This window comes from Peromyscus californicus, unplaced genomic scaffold (assembly GCF_007827085.1).
Source record: "Peromyscus californicus insignis strain IS unplaced genomic scaffold, ASM782708v3 Scaffold_16__1_contigs__length_79575227, whole genome shotgun sequence".
Lineage (NCBI taxonomy): Eukaryota > Metazoa > Chordata > Mammalia > Rodentia > Cricetidae > Peromyscus > Peromyscus californicus.
Genome location: NW_026294458.1, coordinates 56238706 through 56263690, shown reverse-complemented (window position 1 = coordinate 56263690; position 24985 = coordinate 56238706). Strand labels below are relative to the sequence as shown.

At 35.5% G+C, this 24985-nt stretch overlaps 1 protein-coding gene across 11 annotated transcripts in view; it reads left to right on the top strand.

Annotated features, from left to right (window-relative positions):
• Robo2 (roundabout guidance receptor 2) overlaps nt 1-24985 on the top strand; it is a 531698-nt gene that overhangs the window by 40258 nt on the left and 466455 nt on the right. For all 11 annotated transcript variants that reach the window (XM_052741005.1, XM_052741004.1, XM_052740998.1 and 8 more), the window contains exon 2: nt 12164-12490. In XM_052741005.1, the coding sequence (XP_052596965.1) occupies nt 12164-12490 (327 nt within the window). The remainder of the gene's footprint in view (nt 1-12163; nt 12491-24985) is intronic.

The window sequence follows — 24985 nt, the reverse complement described above, 5'->3', positions numbered from 1 at the left end:
TTTTCTCAAAGAAAATTGCTTAAATTGTATATATTTATTATTTTCATGTGCTAAATGAAACAAAATCAAGGAAAATTTGAACTCCAATTATTTCTATAGGATCATAAGTATGTGAAAAACCATTGAAGCTGTTTTAGCATACCTACTTTGTATTAAAAAATAGCATGCTTTTAGTGTAGTGAATGTTTTCCGTTTACTTTTGTGTGAAATAATGTGGACTTGGGTTTGTATGCTGTAGGAATATGGTGCTATTGCCTTCATTCAGATTGGTCAGCTTTGAAACCCATTCACTCTGAGCCTGATAAGCAAAGACAATGTACCGGCTTCAGCAAAGCATCCGAACATGCCATTATACAATATAAAGAAATCTGAATTTAATGCAGTCGCTCCCACCATTCTTGTGAACACTTCATCCATCGAGATCATGATGTTGGTCTCTGAGGTGAATCATTTCTTCCACAAAGTGTAGCTTTATTTTAAACTACACAGTGTCATACACTTATAATTTAGACATTTCAAGGAATAGTGTGCTTTAATGGACAAAAGTATAATTTCATTTTGTCCATTCATTGAAATCACTGGTAAGGGCTAAACTGAAATAGAATTATAATATTCCTCTTTTTTTTTTATGCTATTTAAATCATGCTAGTGAGCCTTCAGAAAATGTGGCTTGATGTCACCTGATCCTCACTGAACTTCTCTCCCAAGACATAGGCGACATTTAAGGATTAACTCTCTGGTGGTTTTACAGATTTTTCATGAAATGTCATTTATGTTGTTGGAGACATTTTTTTTGATAAAATAGTTTAGAGAAATGCAAAATGTTACTAGAGATTAATATCTGTTCACAAGAAAATGAGTACAACTTACAAATAAGTTCTTTGGCATTCTTAGATAATAAATTTACTACTAAAAACTTGTACATCTAGTTTGTTGTGAGCTGCAATGGATAGTTTATGTGTCTTTTATACATGTTCTAAATCAAAATTTCAATTTTCTGACATTTACTGAAATGAGCATTCTTGACTGATTAATGCATTTATGTAACATATTGATGGCAGACATGATACTTACATATTTAGACCTGTAGACAGCATATGACCCAAATTGATCAACTTACTGAGCTTAAAAGGTTTGGCCCCAAGGAATGCTCAATCATACCACAAGGGCACTTGCTCAGCTATGTTCATATCAGCATTGTTTGTAATAGCCAGAACCTGGAAACAACCTAGATGCCCTTCAACTGAAGAATGGATAAATAAAATGTGGTACATATACACAATGGAATACTACTCAGCAGAGAAAAACAATGACATCATGAGGTTTTCAGGCAAATGGATGGATCTAGAAAAAAACCATCCTGAGTGAGGTAACCCAGATTCAGAAAGACAAACATGGTATGTACTCACTCATAGGAGGATACTAGATGTAAAACAAAGATGACTAGACTGCTACTCACAACTCCAGGGAGGCTACCTAGAAAACAGGACCCTAAGAAAGACACAGGGATCGCCCAATGACAGAGAAATGGATGAGATCTACATGAGCAACCTGGACATGAGTGGGGGTAATGAAGGGCAAGGGTCGAGGGAAAGAGAACTTAGGGAAGTGGGAGATCCCAGCTGGATCAACAACAGAGAGGGAGAACAAGGAGTAAGAGACCATGGTAAATGAAGACCACATGAGAATAGGAAGAAGCAAAGTGCTAGAGAGGTCCACAGAAATCCACAAAGATACCCACACAACAGACTGCTGGCAATGGTTGAGAGACAGCCCGAACTGACCTACTCTGGTGATAGGATGGCCAAACACCCTAATTGTTGTGCTAGAAACCTCATCCAACTACTGAGGGATCTGGATGCAGAGATCCATGGCCAGGCCCCAGGTGGAACTCCAGGAGTCCAATTGGCGAGAAAGAGGAGGGTTTATATGAGCGAGAATTGTTGAGACCAAGATTAGAAAAAGCACAGGGACAAATAGCCAAACGAATGGAAACACATGAACTATGAACCAATGGCTGAGGGGTCCCCACTGGATCAGGCCCTCTGAATAGGTGAGACAGTTGATTAGCTTGATCTGTTTGGGAGGCATCCAGGCAGTGGGACCGGGACCTGTCCTTAGTGCATGAGCTGCCTGTTTAGAAACTGGGGCTTATACAGGGACACTTGCTCAGCCTGGGAGGAGGGGACTGGACCTGCCTGGACTGAATCTACCAGGTTGAACTCAATCGCCAGGGGAGTTTTTGCCCTGGAGAAGATCAGAATGGGGAGTAGGCTGGGGGGTAGGTGGGGGGGCGGGAGGGGGAGGACAAGAGAATCCGTGGCTGATATATTAAATTAAGTTATATAAAAAGAAAGGTTTGACCCCTTCAGGGATACTATGAAGTGTGTTGCTCAGGTTGACTTTTAGTTCACTAGGTAGCAATAGACAGCAGTAGAAATTAAGAGCACTGTAGATGTATCCAACCTTCTTATTAAATAAGAAACACAGAACCAATGCAAAGAAGAAAGCCAAGAGGTCAGAGCTAAGAGCTAAAACCTTACCCTTCCTCCTGCAGTGGTCCTACCTCTCCGAACCAGAGCTACCCCTGTGTTAAAGTCTTTATATAGAGTTCCTGTCCTGCCTTCTCATTGGTTGTAAACCCAACCACATGACCGCCTCCTCACAGCCTGTCTGTATAGGCCTCCAGGTTTTCCATGATTGGTATTAAGATTAAAGGCATGTGTATCCAATAATGGCTGTATCCCTGAACACACAGAGACTTACCTAGCTCTGCCTACCAAGTGCTGGAATTACAAGCGTACGCTACCACTGCTCTGCTTTCCTATGGCTTGTTAATAGCTCTGACCCCCGGGCAACTTTATTTATTAACATACAAATAACATTTTAATACAAATAAAATATCACCATAGAGCACAGATGCACTCAAGCTACATTTTGAATGACCTGTTATTGTTTCAAAAGGATATATATCCTAAGAAATGATAGTTTGTTGTCTTTACAAAGTAACAGATTCCTCTGAGTATAGTGATAGAGGTTATGCTAATGAAACCATGGTATACCACAATAAAAGAAAGTATTTACTGACTGATTGATTACATAGCATTCAACACATGGAGAAGCAACTGTATATTCAGCAACATTATCTGCTTGACACTGCTGTGTATTAAAACAAGTAAACCGAGGTTTGGAGTAAGTGAGAAACTTGGGATTCCATACTTCTCTTCAACATTTGAAGAACAGTCATTTTCAGTTGACTTGTCATTCTTAGAGAGAAACATGATTCACTGCTGTTGATAGACCTTACCATTTATCAAAAAAGCCACGTGTATTTGAACCCCATCTTTAGGTACCACCTTTCTAAAGTATTCCTTGGCTTAAGTATAATGTTAAGAAGAAAATACAGTAATGCACTGAGATTCATGGTAGACCACCTCTCTCAAGGGTTGGATGTTGACTAAAGAGAAGCAAGTGTAAAATAATTTTTAAAAGTATGTGTGCCTCTCTGTGAGCCTGCGTATGTGTGTGATACCGTGCATGTGTGGTGAGGGGCCAAGCTTGGTGATGGCTCACACCATCTGCCATGCTTACAACAGGGTTTCTTTTGTAAGCTGCTGTTCATGCCAGGCTAATTGGCCTGGGAGCTTCTGAGGCATTTTCAGTCTTCACTACCCAGCTCCCTCTAAGACTTCTGGGATTATCAACGCATGCTACCATGTCTGACCTTACATGTCTTCTGGTCCTCACACTTGCAGTACAAGTGTTTCACACATTTAGCCATGGCTCCTACCCCTAGTCAGTTTCCAAATGTGTGTTCATCTCTTGAACCTAAAGAATATAACACATTTAACTCATGGTAACTAATATTATCATTTTTTTGTTTATAATTGAGCCATTATTGTTTCAAGGAACTGTCCGCATTATAATATTTTCAATTCTGTTATTTAAAACTGCCTCATTTATTATATAAGGAAATAAATTTGTATGCAATTTTTTAAACAAAGTTGTCAGATTTCATTTTTGGCTTTATGATAGAACAGTTCAAGTTGGAAAAAAAATTTGAGCACTCTAAACAAATTTATAAAAACTAAGTATTTAAAGAATATTTAAATATTCATGAGGTAAAATGTTTAGGTGATAACTTGAGGTAAAATGTTAGTGATAATGGAAATGATGATTTTTAGACACTAACACAGGTCTTTTATAGTTATAGTCACTGAGATTAAAGTCATTGACATAGAATTTTCACAATATATTGCTTAGAAAGTAGAATGGGAAGCTAGAATGATATCAGTTCATTACAATTTTATTGTGACCATAAAATTGGTGTCAATAGATTTTAGAAAAGTAAATGTTATTATATAATTTAATGTGTTTGAGATTGTTTCATTCTATTATATTTTGTAAAGCTGATGCAATTTTAAACCATGACACAGTATTATAAATATGATAATAAGGAACTAAATTTCAAAGATATCTTTCCAGGAATAAGGATTGCTTTTGTCGTTATAAGGCAGGTCTGCCTAACCCATGAAGACCTCTGATTTGGTGGCAAATTACTCTTTAAAGAATATCTTCCACCATTAAGGTGGAGTGAATTGATTTGACATTGAACTACATGGATATCCAGATGAATGCATTTCCTGCTCACTGAAATTATTGAAAAATGAATTTATGAAGTAGGGAGTTGTAGCTGGAGTTTTCTCTAGTCCTGCCTGGCCCACGGTCAGGACAAATCTCTCTCACCTGCCATCCTGCAGCAGCTTAGACCCAACTGAGTAAACACACAGAGACTTATATGGCTTACAATCTGTATGGCCACAGCAGGCTTCGTGTTATCTAGTTCTTATATCTTAAATTAACCCATATCTATTAGTCTGTAAATTGCCATGTGGCTCATGGCTTACCAGTACCTTACATCTCTCTTTTCATGGTGGGCAGCTGGCAGCGTCTCTCTGACTCAGCCTTCCACTTCCCAGAATTCTCCTCTCTCCTTGTCCTGCCTATACCTCTGCCTGGCTACTGGCCAATCAGTGTTTTGTTTATTAACCAATCAGAGCAACACATTTTTTTTTTATTGTGTGAGAATTTTTTTTTCTTTTATTTTGCAATACAATTCAGTTCTACATATCAGCCACGGATTCCTTTGTTCTCCCTCCTCCCGCCCCCCTCACCTTCCCCCCAGCCCACCCCCCATTCCCACCTCCTCCAGGGCAAAGCCTCCCCTGAGAACATCCCACAGCAGAGAGTTAATTTCTCTGGAGGAATATCACCCCTAAAATTATCTGCAATACATTCCAATCAATAAATAAAAATTTATCTTTAATGTTATATAGATGATGTGTATGTTCCCATGTGTCTGCTCCTGCATTCAATCACCTAAAGTTACTGATTCTAAGTTATAGAAGGCATGTTCTAGCTGTGAAGGTTGCTATTTACCTGTCACCAGGACTACCTGCTTAGACAAGGCCAGTGTCTTGAATATGAGCAGCCAAAAAATATAATATTCATATAAGAGAATAAAACTTACCTAATGAAGGTACTGAATATGACAGAGCAGTATAAGGAATGCATTTGAGTTTTAATATTTCCAGCAATATCTATTAACAGTAGGAACTGAAATGCAATTGAGAAATTTAGAGAACTTTTTATGAATCTTATTTCTCATCCATTTACTGTGACCAAAGAAGAAAAATTTGAATACCTTTACTCACTTAACTTTTAAAATCATGAATAAAACATTTGCTTTTAAGATATGCAGCCATATATTGCCAGGTTTTCTTTGGCTAAGTTATTTATCAGATGAATCAGAGGTCATGGGAGATGGCTCTGTTGGTAAAGGTCTTGCCTCAGAGCCTAATATCCTGAATCCAGATCCTCAGCTGTCACATCCAGGGCTGCGCAAAGGAGCAGGTGCATGAAGTCCTAGTGCTGATGGGACAGAGACTGATAGATCTCTGGAACTCACTGGCTGGCCCTCACAGTGCAAAGTCAATAGAACAAAATGAAGGACTAAACGTTGCCTGGCAATTTGAGGTTTTTATAGTCACCAAAGAGCTAAGAAAGCAGCGAACACTTGAGGAAAAGTCACCCTGGAAACTCAGAGTGCCCAAGTTTGGGGGAGGAAATCTCAGTGCTGTTGTACTTGGTTATATTCTCGGTTCTCCACTATAGAATGTGGATCTGAGATCCATTTTTTCTTTGGTAGCTAAATCTTTTGTATGTTATTCTAGAAAACTAGGTATAGGAACCTGATGGATACCATATTGTGAAACTGGATACTTTCCAATTAAAGCTTTCCATTGAGTGATAAAAATAATTATAAGAATCATATTACTTGTTGACAATTCATTTAATAATAAAAGTTGCTAGTTTGGGGTCTATGTTGAAATAGCATACTTAAAAATAATATTTCTATGTCTCCATTTTGATATTGCTTCTAGATTAAGCCTACCTTTAATTTCATGTTATAGTATATTACAGGATAACATCAAATATAACTCATGTACTTCCAGAGGTAAAGGGAATCTTAAATATTTCTTTATGCAAACTAGATGCTGTCTTGAGAGAGTTTTAGTAGTATTTAATTATAATAAAGTTTTGGCATGTATTCTACTCCACTAAAGAATCTCCAGGGAAAAATATCATCTTGACATCTTTTTCTATTCTTTGTGCTCCAATAAGGGAAGAACACTGGGGTTGAGTCTTCCTGAAATAAACACAGCAAAAGTTGTGATGATTGATTCAATGGGGTGATTCATGAACTCCAATTTATTATTAATTACTTCAATTCACTGATCAATGTGGCACTGAGTCACATTTCTGTCATTGAAGAAAATGTTGAATTGGGTTTTTTTTCTGACAGATGAATATAAAGTTATCAGTGGATGGAGCTAAATATATTAAGCAATAAAACATGAATGTAAAAATTCTCCTCAGAAAAGAGACACTCTTTTTAATTTGCTCAGTGTTTTATGGACTGAATTTAGAAAGGATATTTGTAATGGTTTACAGAGTAAAAAATAGCTATAATGGCTACTTATTATTCTAATGACATATGTGTCTTTAGTCTATAATCCATCTATCTATGTATGTATCTATTTAGTCTATAATTCATCTATCTATGTATCTATCAACCATCTGTCTACCATCAAATTATCTATCTGCAATCTATCATCTATCTATCTCTTTTAGTCTATGGAAAAACTTAAATGAGATGTTCATATTTGATTTATACCACACAAATGAGATAAGCAATAAAATTAATAATAGCTGAGTATTAACCTTTATCCTTCATTTCTGAAATAGTTTCCTGTTCTACTTTCAGGCAACCTTCACTAATCCATGTCATGTTGTTGTAGTCATCAAACTGGGATGGAAATAATGTTACAATATTCACCTGCTCATTCAAACATTGTCATAATTGTAGTCATCTTCTTGGATTAATTTACTAGTATAATATTTTATGAGAAACTACTTTGTTTGAACAACATGATTACTAAAAACTAGAGTGAACAATCCCATATATTTTAACACGGGAAAAAAAGTAGAAACTGGAAATTTTGCTGTAGGAAAAGAACCTCCTACTCTGCTTCTAATTTGTAATGAAGTTCCTCTATGAGGAAGAACTCAGGACATTTAGGGAGTCATTGCATGACCTGTAGAGGTTCTAATACTTGATGGAGATGGTTGTTTTGTGAATAAAAACTAAGGCTTAGTTCCAAGAAATACAGCCTTTCTACTGAAGAACAAGGCAGGCACATTTTACTTAGAAACCCTTGGAGTAAAATCAAGAAACACACTTCTGGATCCTTGATTCTTGTGTCACATGACTGGCATTGCTTCTGAGAATGAAAGTTACTCAGTGCACTGAGTGGTTATTGACTCAATAAAGAAAAATGTAACAGTATTCATGAATTATGAGTTATACTTCACTTGCACCATATTTAAAGAACTAACAGGGCACTCAATTTAGAGAAGTAAAATTTTCTTAAAACATAAGAAGGTCTCTGAGAAATGAGAATTTTTCATGATGTAAATTTGGATTCTCAGGTGAGTGGTCCTGGACACATCTGCTGATATGACCATGGGATGCTTGGATAGAGCTAAATCTAAATGCAAGCTCTTGTCTAGGCATGAAGCCTAACATTGCAGCTTCTAACCCTCATCCCCTGCTACCTGCTCACTGAAGAAACTAGGGATCTGTGCTTTTCAAGACTATCAAGGTAGCTAGCTCACTAGCCAGACAGATAGTCTAGACAAATTTGGAAAATTCAGATTCTTTGAGAGATGCCCTCTCAAAGACAAAGAGGAAAGAAGTCAAAGAATACAACCTTCATAACTTCTGCCCCTCCCAAGTACATGCTAACATATGTGAACATGCACCACATATACATGTGGACCCACAGCCATCTGTGTACATACATGCAGTGCATACATACGTAAAATTAAATAAAAAAGCACCATCTCGAGGTTTGTCTATTGGCATATGTACTAAAATTGGAAGATAGAGAGATTGGTTTGGGCCCAGTGCATGGATGATATACACATTTGTGAACCATTTCACATTCAAAGATATTCTGGGTGATTCTCATGAATTACCTTGGAAAACCAAGGCGGATGTTTAATAATTAATTATGGGTAGCGGCATTTAAGTAATTCTTTGAAATCAAATTTAGATATTTTTGTTAAAATACCCTACACCCAGTGTGTAAGCCATTGTCGCTCTCCTGTTGATTTTTAAGGATGTCCGGCTCATTATACATGAATGATCTTGAGTTTCTCTTCTGTTCCTACACCTCAGTTATGGAGATGACAGTGACTGTTCCATGGCTTTCCACATTTGGCATTCTCGTTGGGCACCTTTCAAGATTTCCCATTTCTTTCTTTATAATCACTTGGATGAGTTTAATAAAACTTGACTCTGCAATTACTAATTGAGAAATGTAAAGATAATAGTTTTGGTTTTGGCTAAAAGGACACTCTGAATTCTATAGCTATTGTTTCATTTGCTTCCCGGTCTGTTTAACCAGTGGTTTGCATATTTCGCATTATGTATGTATTATTAATACTACTTTAAAATCAAGGTAATTTGTTTGTTTGAAATCGGGAGAAAAGCATTTGTGGACCAATAAAAGACATTTCAAGTGGGTATAGTTCTGAAAAATAAACATATATTGTTGGGCAGAGTCAGTCACTGTTACGTAGGAGCAGATGGTGAACGTTTTTAGTCCCACAGCCCATGGCCCTTCCCTTCCTTCTCTTCTTCATACATTTCCTCCATTTTCTCTACCCTTCCTTCTTCTTTTTCTTTTTTGACTCCACCTATTTCTGCCAAATCTTCTTTCTTTTCTCATGGATCTTAAAAGATATCCTTGGCTCAGGACCACATAAAATTGAACCCACCATTATTTGATGTGTGTGTATCTCAGGAAAAAATCTAGTTTACTACGCATATATAGACCTTGAAAATCTGCAGTCATGTTCTGATTTCTGTGATTTCTTCATCTTTAGGTTTTGTCTTTCACATGTATTTGAGACCATAGCATGTATCAAAACTGTAAATTCTAGTGTTTTGAGGTCTTCTGTGTATGAGCAACTCCCCACCTCCCCCCAACCACACACACACACACACACACACACACACACACACACACACACACACACACACACACACACACCGTGCACAGTATAGTATGGAATTCCCACAGACTTCCAATGTCATCTCAGCTTTTGCCTGTGTTGTCGCGTAACTGAGTCACTTGCTTAAACCAAGTGGATTGACAGTCTTTCATAAAAGGCCCTTTCATTTAAAGGCCCACACCTCTCTGAAAATGCAGTGAAGGATATATCATATACCATCACTAACACTACACTATATTCCTGTCCCCACCAAACACCATTTTTTTTTATATACAATTACAGATAATTCATGGAGCTACTTGAGATTTATTTATTGACTCTCTCATAGGGATGTAACTTTGCACTGTCATAATTTAAGGGTGTCAATATAGAATCCTCACACTTACAATTACACCTTAAATTGAGATTGTAGCTTCATTAATTATTTTTGTATATATTCCTTTTAATCTATCTTTGTCTGAATGATGAGACCTTTCCCATCTTATTTTCTGCTCTAGTTAACTGTTACAGGTCTAATGACTGCATTTAAAGTAAAAAATTATAAATGAGGAAAACTTTGTGTAACACATCACTTACTTTATGGACACAGTATTTATGATATAGAGCCCGCATTGCTTTGGTACAGATTGGGCCTCCCTGTCCAAACGCATCACATCTATTCAATCAAGTTTAAAATTTTTCCCTCCAAATTTTGTTGTAGACACCTGATGCTTATAATCTATATGTTCTTTTTGCTGCATCTGATGAAGTGAAACTGGTAGTTTGCAACCATTAAAAATACATTCTCTTCCAAAATGGAAAGGTAAACTCATGACCAAATTAAGTTCTATTTTTATTAAATTAAAATATGCATTTTAATTGGCTTGAAAGTGGATTAGAATTACACTGAGATGTATTACCTCTCATCACAGAACAGAAATCTGCAAATTTAGGTGATAGCTTGGAAAATTATAACAGCAAACTGTAAGATGGTCTACTAAAAGTCATTATCATTATTTTCTCTGCATGGCTATTGTTTTTAGAATATCCTTTTGATTCATCTGGAAGATATCATCTGTAATATAATAGGATGATAGCCAAAGCAGTGATTGTTTAAAAGTCAAAAGTATCTAGAAGCTGGTTGAGATCATTTGCTGTTCTATCAGGAGAGAAAATTTTGTTCCCCAGCACTCATGTTGGGTGGCTCACAATACCCTGTAACCTAAGCTCCAGGACATACACAGACATATCAACAAATAATCAAATAAATAATAAAAAAAACCTCAATTGTATACCAAATAGAATATAATGCAAAATTTTGATCTTGAAAATGCCTAGATCTTATATCTCTATCATTTCATGGCACAACTTTTATTGCATCACTAGAATATCATTGGTGCTTCTATCAGCATATTTACTGTAGCTACTGTAAAATACCTGGGTACTTTATAAAAGAAGAGGATGATTTAGCTCTCAGTTTCATAGAGCCACCTCAGGGTTCTGAGTGAGGGCATACTGCCTGGATGACAGAATAGGAAGTGGAATAAAGATAGGTGAATATAGATCAAAAGGCAAGACAGGTAGCGAGAAACACTCAGAGGCCACATTATCTGTCTTATAACAATTTACTTTTGTACAAACTGACTCAGTCTATGAGAACAGCAGCAGTCTCTTCCGAGGGTGATACCAACAGTCATGCAACTATTCTTAGGCAGGCCATATGTCTTATAGGTCACTGATATCTCAATTTTGCCACCTTTGGGACTATACATCCAACACATCCACCCTCAATGACAGACAACATTCAGATAACTGCAGGGCCTATGAATTTTACACTGTGGTGAAATACCAAAATTCTACCTGTATATTTATATTAAGATAGAAAAAGATATTTCCTCCACTTTTCCACTACAGCATCATTGCTCAAGGTTAGAGATTTTGCCTCTATTGTTTTCTATCTATTATACAGAATATATATATATATATTACATGGATGATCATGTTACTGAACCTTAAAATCAGTGTGCATGTTAAATGAAAGTCACATATTTCAGACTAGCTTGAAACTTTACCAGCCACATCATGTCCTCTCTGATTGAACAATGTGGTGTGTACATTGTCTGGTTTCTCTGTTCTTTGTTCACTTGCCTTGCTCTTTCACTGAACAGTAAGTATTGAGAGAACAAGAAATCAGTCAGTCCTATTCACCTCGGTCCCCATTTCAACATGTTGATCCCCCCACGGGGGTGGGGGGCGGTATTTGTGGTTATCTTTACTTTTGCTTGTCCTTTTTATGGACCATGCTAAGTTTGACCGCTAAAATTAACATTAATTTACTGTTGTATGGCCTCGTTGGACAAAAGAGTTGGGATGATTTAGATATGTATAGAAAACCAAATGTGTAAAATGTAAATAAAGCCACGTGTCTGGTTATTCCATTAAATATTTGAAAAGGTTTAACCCTGTGAGTATGAATATAGATGAAACATACAGTACAGATAAGAAAAGTGCTAAGCTTGCCTTCTTGTATCATGTTTTGTAGGATCTCGTCTTCGTCAAGAAGACTTTCCCCCCAGGATTGTAGAACACCCTTCTGACGTCATTGTCTCCAAGGGAGAGCCCACCACTCTGAACTGTAAGGCAGAGGGCCGGCCGACTCCCACCATTGAATGGTACAAGGACGGTGAGAGGGTGGAAACAGACAAGGATGACCCCAGGTCACATAGGATGCTTCTGCCCAGCGGATCCTTATTCTTTTTGCGAATTGTGCATGGGCGCAGAAGTAAACCAGATGAAGGGAGCTACGTTTGTGTCGCAAGGAACTATCTTGGTGAAGCAGTGAGTCGGAACGCATCTCTGGAAGTGGCATGTAAGTAAACACCGTGAGCTTTATCCGAACACTCATTCCACTTCTCTTTAGTAAGTTTGCTTGTTTCTCACTGATGAGTAGAACTTATAGAGTAAAACAATTGAAATAATACACAACCATTGCTTCTCTGAAGAAATATGGTTAGAAAGCCATCAGTGTAGGGACTGCAACAATTTTATTTACATCAAATTAGTATAAGGTCCATGCTATTATATCAAAGCAGCAGGTAATACATGATGCTACTCTTATTGAAAATTTGAATTATTAATAAGATACATAATGGACTTGGACTTGTTGCTTATGTTAAAATCAAAAGTTCATGTATAATATGTCAGAAATGCAGACATAAATTCAATAATGCACCTGTTTCTGATACATATATAAATATGTATACACACATATATGTATATATATAATGCATATATAACCTCTAAATATTTTACAGGGTAACTTTTGAAGTAACACATTGTCTTACTCTCTACATTATAGTATCTCCTTTTTCCTATAGAACAAATTCATGAACAGTAGGTATAGAAGGGAGGACATGCCACCAACTACAATGATAACTTTATTTTTTTTTATAGTAGACCTCACCAAAGAAGGGATAAGCATTCCGTTGCAGAGTTTCTGGTTTTTACTCAATCTTGATAGTCACATAGATAGGAACTTCCTCTTTTGCACTTTTTGATTTTTTTTCACCATTCCCACCAACGACAGTAATAAAAACAATAGTTCCTGGCTTTTATTTAAACATAAACTCCATTGACTTCATAGATGGTGTGTGATAGATTGTTTTGGGCGTAGGAATTGGGATTGTGTTTTAAACAATATATTTTGCTAGTAGCTTACTTGTTTTAAGAAAAAGTTTCATCTGTAGTAAACTGTAAGATGACAGCAGATGCTCATTTGTAGGGAAGGTACTGGGAGAGTATTGAAAATAATAGGTCCTTCCGCTAACACCAGTACATTCTGTGTGGTATCACAGCAGATTTTAACACTTACATACAGTGAGTTGAAACTTGCAACAATATGTCATTATCTTTTGGTGATCAAATCAAACTATTTTCTATTTAACTGTCTTGGTAAAGCTCTTGCTCCCAAGCCTCCTGTCCTCTGATTTAGAGTTTCATTCCAGAAACCATGAACTAAGTGATGTTTGAAATATGTAGCTCCAATAAAAAATTTGTGGGAGTTCTTAAAATCCACAGTTTATGTATGAAAAACATTAAAATAGAAACATTAAAACCTTTACTAATAATGCGATTTTCCCAACAAATACCAAATATTTTCTTTTTTTAAATAAAACACTTTAAAAAGTACTTAAATATAGTTTACTAGAATATAAAATATAAAAACACAACTTTAAGAATATAAAGGTTCTGCCTATGTTTTCCATTAAAAATATTACTTCTCTGAAACTTTTGTGCATATTGAAATATTTCACTGCTAAATTCTATTGATTCAACCTTCCATATTTCTTTGTAGTATGGCTGGGATTGTCCTACCATTATTTTTTTTTTTTTTTTCTCTTTTTTTTTTAATTTATTTTAATTTATTTTGCAATACAATTCAGTTCTACATATCGGTCACGGATTCCCTTCTACCATTATTTTTTAAGGAATCGGAGCCCCTCAGTGCTAAATGACTAGGGTGTGGAAAATGAGCAAGTGGGGATTTCAAGAACAGTTCTTGACTCCTTTAACTTCTGCTCTTATGGGATTCTTCTGCACGTCGAACCCAGCAAATAAATAGACATTTTTAGATACATAAAAATGAAGAAGCTTTCCTTTTTTCCATAACATTTCCTTTTTTTTCTACTCAGCAGCCAAGAAACACTTTACTATGACTAATTTTACTTCAACACATTAAATTTATCAAAATTGTCTGGTAATTTTTTTGTAGGAGAGTAATGAACATTTGTTCTTGAGTCTTAGCTTTGTTAAAATTGGTCCTCAAACACATGCATCTTTTATTTCATCTGAAAGGATTATTTTCTCCCCTAATTAAATCATAAGTAATGAATTTATTTTAAGAGAAAAATATTAAGGCAAGATTCTTTCCCATGTAATATGAAAGTTGCATTTTTTTATTTAGAAATAAATGAACTTTAAGAAATGCTTGAATTACTTAAAAATCTCAAAAAGAAAAATCCAAAGGCTTCTGAATTGGATTTTCTAGTGAATAAAATTCTTTCTTTTAATGTCATGTCAACAGATCATGACATTTGAAGCTACTGAAGATCAAATAATATTCATTTATTTGTTGCTAATCTTTTTCCATTAGCTTGCCAGACTTCTCTATTTTCTTCTGTATGTTAGAACATACAATTGAAATGCTGAATACAGAAACACCCACTTTCCCCTCTATTAATGTGCTAAGGGACAGGAATAAAGACATTCCAATCTATTGTCAGAGTTCAGATGCCCTTCAGAGGACCAACATTTAAACATTTTATAATAGATGAAATAGAGAAAAAGTATAGCTCCTTAGAGGGACAAACAATAGATAATATGGGAACCCATAGAGAAGAATATTTAAACATTCCTGAATAAATAATATGGAGAAAGGATCCTAAAAGCGGAAGTATCATTTGAGCTCTGATTTTAATATTTTGTGATGTCTTGAATGAAAAATGAAGTTGAACATCATCTTGCTATAGTGAATGGAAGCATTCTACAGTATATGTACCTCCGAGGCTTCAGAGAGCTCAGAAAAAATAGGTTGGAAAAGTGGGATGTGCTGAATCACAGTCTCTCCACTTTTTCATCATGTGCAAGGGGAGTCTCTGACACAGAATGAGTGATTACATTTATGGGGTAATGAATGAAGGTGTGAAGAGTTAAGCTGTCAAATAACCTAGAAAGGCTTGATCTGGTTTATGACCAATTTTCAAGATGGTGTGTGTCTTTCAAATATTTTTGTGTCTCAGTCTCTGGGTCTGCAGGTTCCCCATTCATAAAATTAGAATGTACAGAAGGAACAACTATGGTATGTCAATGAGGGTAACAAGGTTAAAATACTTAGCGTTCCATTATAAAAAGAGCTTCTGGAATTTAGCAAAGAAGTCATTTTCAAATAAAGGTTGAAGTCACAGAAGTAAGGAAAAGTAGAGGAGGATGTCCAGGTAGGCTGCCAATAATGAACCATTATGAAAGGTTTTAGCTGATCATGGGAAAGAGAATGAAATGTTGTACGGAAGGCATGGTGAAGACTAGGTTTCAGAGTGGCAGGGAATGTGGTCGTGACAAGAAAACATGTTTTCCAATAAAATAAGTGGTAAGTAAACATAACCAATGGAGGGAGGACACAGGGGGAGAAATCAGCAAATGCCTGTGTCACTAGAAAGAAGCTCTGCATGGAGAAAGGGGAAATCTGGAGCCTCGCATCGCAGCATCTACACAACTGAGTGTGGATCCCATTGGCTCCTCTTCTACAACGGACTTTGGCAGTGGCTCTGGCCTTTGCCCATAGCATGGAAGAACTTCCTGTCAGCCCTCATGATAAGCCACACATTTATTGTGTAATGATTATTGATAAAACAGTATGGAAAATGTTTGATTTCCTTTACTTCACCTTGATTTTTGTTTTAAATGAGAAGTATTGTGTCTGCCATAGCATGGAAGTCAGAATTCTGTTTTTAGCTGTTAGCCATCTATCATGATTTTCTGTGTGGAAATCTGCTGTCTGTCCCTATACCATATTCTCTCTCTCCCTCCCTCCATCTCTCTCTGTTTCTCTCTCTGTCTCACTCTCCCCTCTCTCTCCCTTTCCTTCAGCAAATATAATAGGACAATACAGAGAAACAGAAAAAAAAAATTCATGGCCAAGTATTGCCATGGAGAGTTGAGTCGCCCAATTATTGTTTTGTTATTGTTGCGTGTGTGTTTTTTGTTTGTTTGTTTTTGTTTTATTGTGAGCATGTTTAAGAGAAAAATAAGAGTAATTCAGAAAGTCCTTTCAACTCACTTGAATCTGAGGCAGGCCTTTAGGCAGAAAGTCATTTTAATGGAAAGAAAACAGAGTCACAAGGCTACCAGCGAGAGGTCTGGCACTCATGAAGTTAATAGGTGGTTTTCCAATGGGACCCCCGGGAACTCCAGGCACAGAGGTGCACGAGGATAGGATTTCAGTTCCCAACAAGTGCTGTGGTGTACAGAGCAGACATTCAGGGGGCCTTTGCAGGGACCCAGCATAGCTGCATGAGATGCAGCTGGCCTGGTGGCCTCAAGAGATGGCAGCTGTTGCCCCAGGTGGTATAAATATATGACAGCAGCTTGGTCTATCGACCAAGGGAAGAGGGGGTTCTGGGCTAGATGAAAATTCATGAAAAATTGATGCAGTCCTCAGATTATTTTTTCAGTTTCTCTGTCTCGACACTAGTGCAGAGGAGAAAGATTAAATGAGGTGATGAACATTTTAATGCCAGGAGGTTGTGGTTCAAAGTTCAGGGGGCACTTGGAAACCAGTTTGTTGTTGTTTTGTTTTTTCCCACTGCTTACTTTAAAGGCAAATACAGAACTTTCCAAATTACCTTTGTCTTGGTAATTTAAAAAATGCAAGATAAATCTATATATTCAAATGATGGCTTTTGGTTTGATCCACGAGAGAAAACATACATGATTCCTAAATTCAATTGGAGTATGAGTATGAATTCCATGAAGCAAGGTGTTTGTGCTTCATTATTTCCTATTGCAATCTTCCAGTAACTCTCTCTCTTTTTTTTTTCCCCTGTGTTCTCCATGTATCAAGACTAAGGCTACAGGAACATAATTCAGAGAAGGAAAGGGCTCTGCATTATTTATAGGTCACAGATTGCTAGAATAACAAAGCTGCAAGATACTCTACATGCACAATAGTCCTGTTTGTTTGAACTCTAAGACTAAATTGATGTTTTATCTGTACAAGGAAGAGTGGGTATGTGAGTAGGTGGACTTTGCTGTGAGAAGGCATAGGTTGCTTTGAGAATGAACACAAGGTAAATTGTTAACTTCAGTCCTTCAAGTAGGTAAGTATGCAGATTCTTATTGCTTGATTTTATTTTGATTATGGGAATAATTTACCCAGAAGAGTGGTTTTATTCTTCATAAAGACTTAAGGCAATTTGAATTTAAGATAATTTAAATTTAAGCAATGCACAGCTCCTTGAATCTACCTTTTGCTTGTGTTCCTTTTGAGAAATGGTTTTGCTATATATTCCAGGGTGCTCTCAAACTCCCAACCACCCTACCTCAGCCTGTCAAATACCACCACACATGGCAAGAATTACTTAATGAGGTATTATTCATATATCACGTCTTTCACAAATTCAATTTCTATCATTTGATGCTTTTAAAATAAACATATTTAAGTGATGTCGCCATCAACACCACAATCCAATCTAAAACATTTTGACACTTAAAAGAAAGCAATACCAATTATCATGCAATTCCCATTCTTCCTAAACTCTCCTCCCTTAGTCCCAAAGAAATATTTACCGACTCTCTGTCTCTATAAAGTTGCACGTTGTGTGCATTTACTAATGGAAACACTTAGAAAAGGTAATTTTGTACAATAGCTCAAATACTCTTAAAACCTGTGATTCAGCAGAGCAGCAAGTTGCCAATTCTCCTTTCATACATGGATTTCTTTTTCTAATAACTCTATCATAGATGTCTTTCCATTCTGACCATAAGAGCCCACAAGCATTCTATAATTACTTAAAGTAGGTTGTACTTCTTTTTATATATTTATAAGTATGTATTTATAAAACAATAGAAAAATTTTTACAAGTCTAATTCTTCTTTTATATAGAAGTCCATAATGTCTTGTAATTTAATTGCTAAGGACTGAGGTTAATTATATTACTGACATATTTTTAGTACTGAAAATGAAATTGGTTTTTCTGAGCAAATTCTCCAAACCAAAAGCATTCCTAGTTGTGTGTTTCTTAATTAGGCGATATCCCTGCATTTTTGTTGCTTAGATGTTACATAGACATCTTTGTTATAGTTTCCTAAGCTATACTGTGTGAGAGAAAATTAAGGTGTCAGCCTGAGATAGCTTCTGGAATTTCACTGTCTCTCAACAGCCTTCCCTTTCAGACATCAACAGTTGAATATCTCTGGGTGATTCAGTGGTTTAGGCTACTGTGACAAGATGGCAGACAGAGATGTCTTGTACACAATAGAATTTGATTTCCCATAGCTCTAGAGTAGTCTACGGTCAAATAGCCAATATGAGAGTGTTTTGCTAAAACTCTACTTAGTGGTTCATAGAACTCAATTAGGTGAAGGTTCTCCCTGAAGACCTAATCATATTTTATATGCTCTATCTCCTAACAGAATTTTTAAAATAATTTATTTAACTTTATGTGCATTGGTGTGTAGGTGTCAGATCCCCAGGAACTGGAGCTATAGTTCCCCAGGAACTGTAAGCTGCTATGTGGGTGCTGGGAATTGAACCTGGGTCTTCTCGAAGAACAACCAGTGTTCTTAACCACTGAGCCATATTACCAGCTCATATTAGGAAAGGAGAGATGAATTTCAACAAAAGATTGAAAGAAATTTTTTAAATGAATTCATGTTCAGATAAGATATAAATTTAATATGTTGTGTTTTCATGTGACTCCCTTCTAAATGCTAGAAATACATATAGGTGCTGAGGTATAGATTGTAAAAAATAAAGCATCAAAAGAGAGTTTTTGAATGGACTTAGAGATGCTCTTTGGCAGGATAACATAACTGGGTTTAGTCATACAACCATCTGAATTTTACTTAACATTATTAAACTTTACACTTCAAATGGTTTAGATCATCTGTTTTAAGGGGTATATTTTTTTATCATAATTATAGAAGCAAAAACAAATACAGAGCCAACCATAAGTTTTAATGACAGTGTTATTTTGAGTAGAATGGCATAGGACATGGTCACAGGAGCATGGGCCACAAACTGCTATCATACATTGCAAATGATAAAGAGCAAGAGGTCTTGTTGACTAAAGAAAAGAGAATGCAGATCTGGAGAATTGATGGCCTTGAATGGGAGCTGAGTAGTAAGAATCACTTGTGTCTACCAAGCACCAAGTTTTTTGTTTGAAGTGTTTCTCAATAGTGGTTCACTAAATTCTAAAAGTTCCTGTGTTGTCTTCTTACATATCTAAGACATAAACTTAGCTTGCATATTTTCATATGGAAATTAGAGATAAGATTGAACCCAAATAGACCTGGCTCTCAAATATGTTTTCTTAATCATTCTGCTAAGCCTACACATTGATTAATTTAAGCAAGAAAACAAAATCATTTGGCACTTAGAGAGAAAAAAAATCATTAGTGTTGATTTTGGGTATTTTATCCAGGGACCATGACTTAATTGTGTGTATACTATGATGACCCCTGAAGAGGTGAAATGAGATAGAAGGCACTGTTTTTGTGTTGATATTCTGTGATGTGTAGGATATTAAAGAAAAGAAACAACAAAAAGTATACTTTTTCTAGGTTTGTTTAGTTATATATTGACATTTCAGAGCTCATTAGTTTATTCCAGTAATTTGATTTTCTCTTTACAGTTTCTAGTTGTCAAATATCAGTGTTAGGAAAATCCATCACTTTCAGTTGTTATTGACATGTTTGGAGGCTAAAGCATCCTGAAGATTAACAATCCAATTTATAAGATGAGTCGTCTGTGATTTCAGATACAAAGAGAAGTTGACCAAGTTTACAAAAAAGCAATGGAGTATTATAATGGCAACTATGTCTTATGTCTCTCTAGGGTTTTCTGAGTCATTAATATCTTCACATGATGTTATTTTGTTGACATGTGTACTTATACATCTTCTGGACATCATAGTTTTTAAGTTTAGTACATAATTTTATTAACATTGGCCAATTTGACTTTCAAATGATTAGACATCTTTAGTTTTTTTAAATTTAGAAAATGATTCAATGTTTCTGATATAAAATGCCCAAAGTATTAAATATCCATAGACAAATTATAAAGGTTGACATATGCTTCAAAAATTAATTCCAAGTAGATCATAAACTTAAATGTAAGGCTCAAGCAAAACTTACAGTACTAAAATATAATATAACAGAAACAAAAACAAGCAACCCCCTCAACCACATCCCCAAACAAATATAAACAGCAAAAACATAGTGCCTAGGATTTGGTACTATAAACACAAACCAAAATAGGTAAAATTAATAAGTCAGATTTCATTAAAATTAGAAAATGTTATTCCCTAAAATGTTCCATTCTACATAAGAAAATAAGAAGACTGCTTTCAGATTGAGAATATGTTGATATAAACATGTGTACACATTAGATATATAACAAATGATAAAAATACACAGAGGATGAAATAAGATATGCCACAAATTAATATATATTATGGATGGCAGATAAGCACACTGGAGGACATTACTGTCCTTAGGGAAGTACAGATTGAAACTATCAAAAAAAGATACACATATTTTTCATCACAGAATTCTTTTAAGGATACAGAGAAACTGTTCCTAATGCAGGTTCTTCCTGCATTACTGATGGAAACCCAAAGTCACATTGTAATAGATTTTAATAGGCTCTAAAGGCACTGAATTTTACTTACCATCCTACTGCACATCTAAGCTTTTATCTCCAAGAAATCATACCATGCACATAAATTCTAGTGTTTGGTTTTTAATACCAGTTCTACTCATAATCGCAGAAGACGAGGTAGGACTGAACTGCCCTTCATTGAAATGAATGATTAAACAGAGCAGTCTGAATCCACACTATGGAATACTACTCAGCAATAGAAAGAATTGAATTATTGATATACAGAATGATGCAGATGGGTCTCATGGGTATTGTGGTGTGTGGAAAATGGCATTTTAAAGGGCATTTCAAAAGGTCACATGCTATATAATTCCATTTACATAATATTCTCAAGATCACAAAATTATAGTGATAGAAAACAGATTAGTGGTTGTGAAAAGTCAAAGATGGGAGTTAGGCAGGACTGGTTATGACCTAGAAGGATTAGTCAGAGGAGACTATGAAGAGAAAATAATTCTGTGTCAGTGTTATTATGGTATGTCTTCTAATGTACACGTGACAATGGAAGAGAACTCCACACATCCATTGCCCTGTATAAAATTCATACCTTTGATATTACAACATAATTAACAAAAGAGAAAGTTAAAATGAGACCAAAACCCAAAATAGTGTCTGATATATGATATAATGATTAGATTTCACCAAAACACTACCATAGAATTCTTACTCTAAATCTGACTAAGACAGTTGTAGTTTAAATTAAGAAACATAAACCAGCTTGATTCTACTCATGCTTTTGAGTATTGTTTAAATTCATCATTAAAACAGGAAGCACACTAGAAGAAAGTGAGGTGATAGGAAAAAGCTGAAAGAATCAGAATTATTGATCCTTGAGAAGATGACAGATGAAGACATCTGTAGGTCCCCTAGTTTTTGCAAGCACATCAAGAACTCTTTTGCCAAATGGAAAATACATGGCTCTCTCTGTGCCCTGAGTGGAAAAAGAAGGAACAATGGTTGGAAGCTGCAGATTGACATCAGTGTTGTAGATGGTGAGTGCAGTGGAGCTTCTTTTCTTAGACCTTAAGGACTTAAATATTAACCAAAGTCAGTAGGGTGTTGTGAGTAATGAGTGTTAAATCTTGATGTATAAATTCAGATGTTGATATGACTTCACCTTGTATATGCGCTCTAAGGGAGCTGAATCTTTGGATTAGCAAAACATGTTGCAAGGCTTAGAATCTCATGCCCTATTCAGGTGCAAAATAATTCTCATTACTTCCCTATTTACAAGAAATTCCACAAAGTAAAAGTAATTTATTTTTTTTTCTTTTTCTTTTTTTCTTATCTCTCATGACAAGTCATTGAAAAATTCTCAGGAAAATTGTGTGCCCCCTACATATCTCATTTCAAAATCCTTGGAGATTATAAGCAATTAAATTAGTTACATTTTGCAGGCCATCTCTTCATTTATAACATATAACTGCCCAGGATCCACATGTCCATATTCAAGAGAAGCTTGATAGAAAGGCTGATTTATCTTTGCTTTCTTGCTGAGTCTGCTTTGAATATTTCTAAAGAGAGGCAGAAAATGTTGTGTTTAATATTCATATAGGATTTCCTTTTTCAAAGCAGATGCTATTAGGAGCCTCTTGTTAAATGGAGTTACCTATAAATTGATCAACTTAAGAAAGCCTTCCTGAGTACTCAGTTGATTCTTTGGATAAGCTGATGGAGTCTAACTTCAAATGTGTATGTCATTAATAAAGATGTAAGAGTCTCAATTCACTTTGTCTTTTCCTTTTCTGACACATCATAAGGAAAAGCTTTACTAATGAAGTACCCATTGGTAATAACCCATTATATGCTAGACTTTCTTCTTCTATCAGATGACATGCAAATGAACTGTTCTATGTCTGTGGAGAAAGAGAGATGAGGAGTGGTCTAGTTAATCACACTTGAGGGCTGCCATAGATGTCTTCTGGGAAATATGATCATTATTCATTCTTATTTAAGGGTTCTTACCCTGTGCATAAGAAAATCTCCCATTCATTCCATTTGGGTTTGATGTTAATTACAGGGGCATTAATGGAAGCTCCTCATACAAAATGAATGTGGGATTAAACCAGTGGATATGGGTAAGAAACATCATTTGTGATACAGGTGACTATAAAAACATACAAGCAGTTGCTGGTAAGTTGTTGGAAACTTAGAGAGCATTCAGGTCTGTGTGATTCAGATTTATAGATATGAGACAAAATGACTTCAGAAAGTCCACAGTGGATGACAGAAAGACATGCCGCTACAAAGGAGGCAGCCGATTGAATCGGTCACCAATAGAGGGTAAGATAGTTATTAAGTGAGTTGAAGACATCAGCTCAGGCCCCTTCCCACGATGCACTGTTCCTGTGAATTTGTCCAACCTTTTAACCATGCATTCATTTTCTTAGTTTATGATAATGTGACTGGACTAGATATTTTTTTCCTCCAGAGAAGAGGAAATCAAGTGAGCTCCTCTATAGCGTCAGGATGCAGCTTCTGATTGAGTGTACTGGGGAAAACACAAAACAAGACAAAACAGCAACACTATATTTTCCTTCAAGAAGTTGAGAGCTACCAGTAGGGCATGACAAGGAAATTCAGCGGCAGTTCTTTTGAAGTTGTTCCCTTAGTTGTTATGAAGACTTGATTGCTTATCAGGATACTATTTCTTTTCTTTCTCAGTATTTGTCCATGTGCCCTCCAGTTGACAACAAGTAATTGATAATGTCATGGATAAAATGAGGTTTTTCCTTAATCTTACATGTCTTTTGAAGAATTAACTGCTCATGTGTGCGTGTATGCACAGCCCTTGTTCACCTTGTGGCCATGGAATTAAGTCATTTTTCTTTTCCAATCACCCATGCAGGTCTAAGGTAAATTGTTTTTTGAAAAATTATATATGTCTTAGGGCCAATATTTCTTGTCCAGTGAAGCAAAATATGTACAGATATAAATTCCTAGGATATAGGTTAAATTCTCTTTTGTTTTTTTTCTTAGAAGCCAAATAAAATAACATTAATGTTTTAAACTATTTATTTGACTTACATTTTTCATTTTACTTAATAAAGTTTATACTTTTTATTTATCAAAGAATTAACCCCAAATAAAATGATTATACCAAAAGCATGCATGTATTAAACTAATATATTTGTTTTCTCTCAGACACAAATTTTTTGAAATGGTATGAAGTCCATACTGATTATCATATTTAAGATACTATTTTAGAAATGCTGTAACCTTGAGAAAAGTTCTTAAATTAATTTTCATAAATACATACCATTTTTATACCATTTTGATTTCAGTAGTTATTAGCATCTTAGTTTTAATAATCATAGGTACTCTGTAGAGTAGATTCAGTTTTGTTTAATATTTCAATAAAAGATAAAAACACTACATAGGTAAATAAATAACTCTAATTCAGTCAAATCAGATTCTCTTTAGCCCTATTTTTTAAATTTCTTGAAACAACAGTTAGGAAACAAATTCCAGCTTCATCACATGTTTTAAAAGTAGATATATTTTAATTTTTAAACTTATTTAATAAATCCTTCCAAAATGTATGTTGGTAGTCTTGTGCAATAGCCTTCATTTATCACATCATAGGATAATAATAATGATAATAATAAAATGCTTCTGCAATACTACAGAAAAAGTTGATGTTCAATTTTCAGTTGTGATGTTTTTCTGAATATTAGCCCATCTGCCAACTTTAGAAACCAAACTATTGCATTCAGCATTCCTTAATAATTTTACATGGTAAATCAGCAGGCACAGTGTTAGTTCCTGGACTAACCAGAATTGTATGGACCCCTTTAAAGTGAATAACACGCTTTCTGGAGAACTTAAAAGAATTTTATTCTTCATTCTTCAAAGTCATTTATTTTTTTAAAAAATGACATTTCAAATTATAATGACCATGTAGAAACTTTTTGTGTCATATGT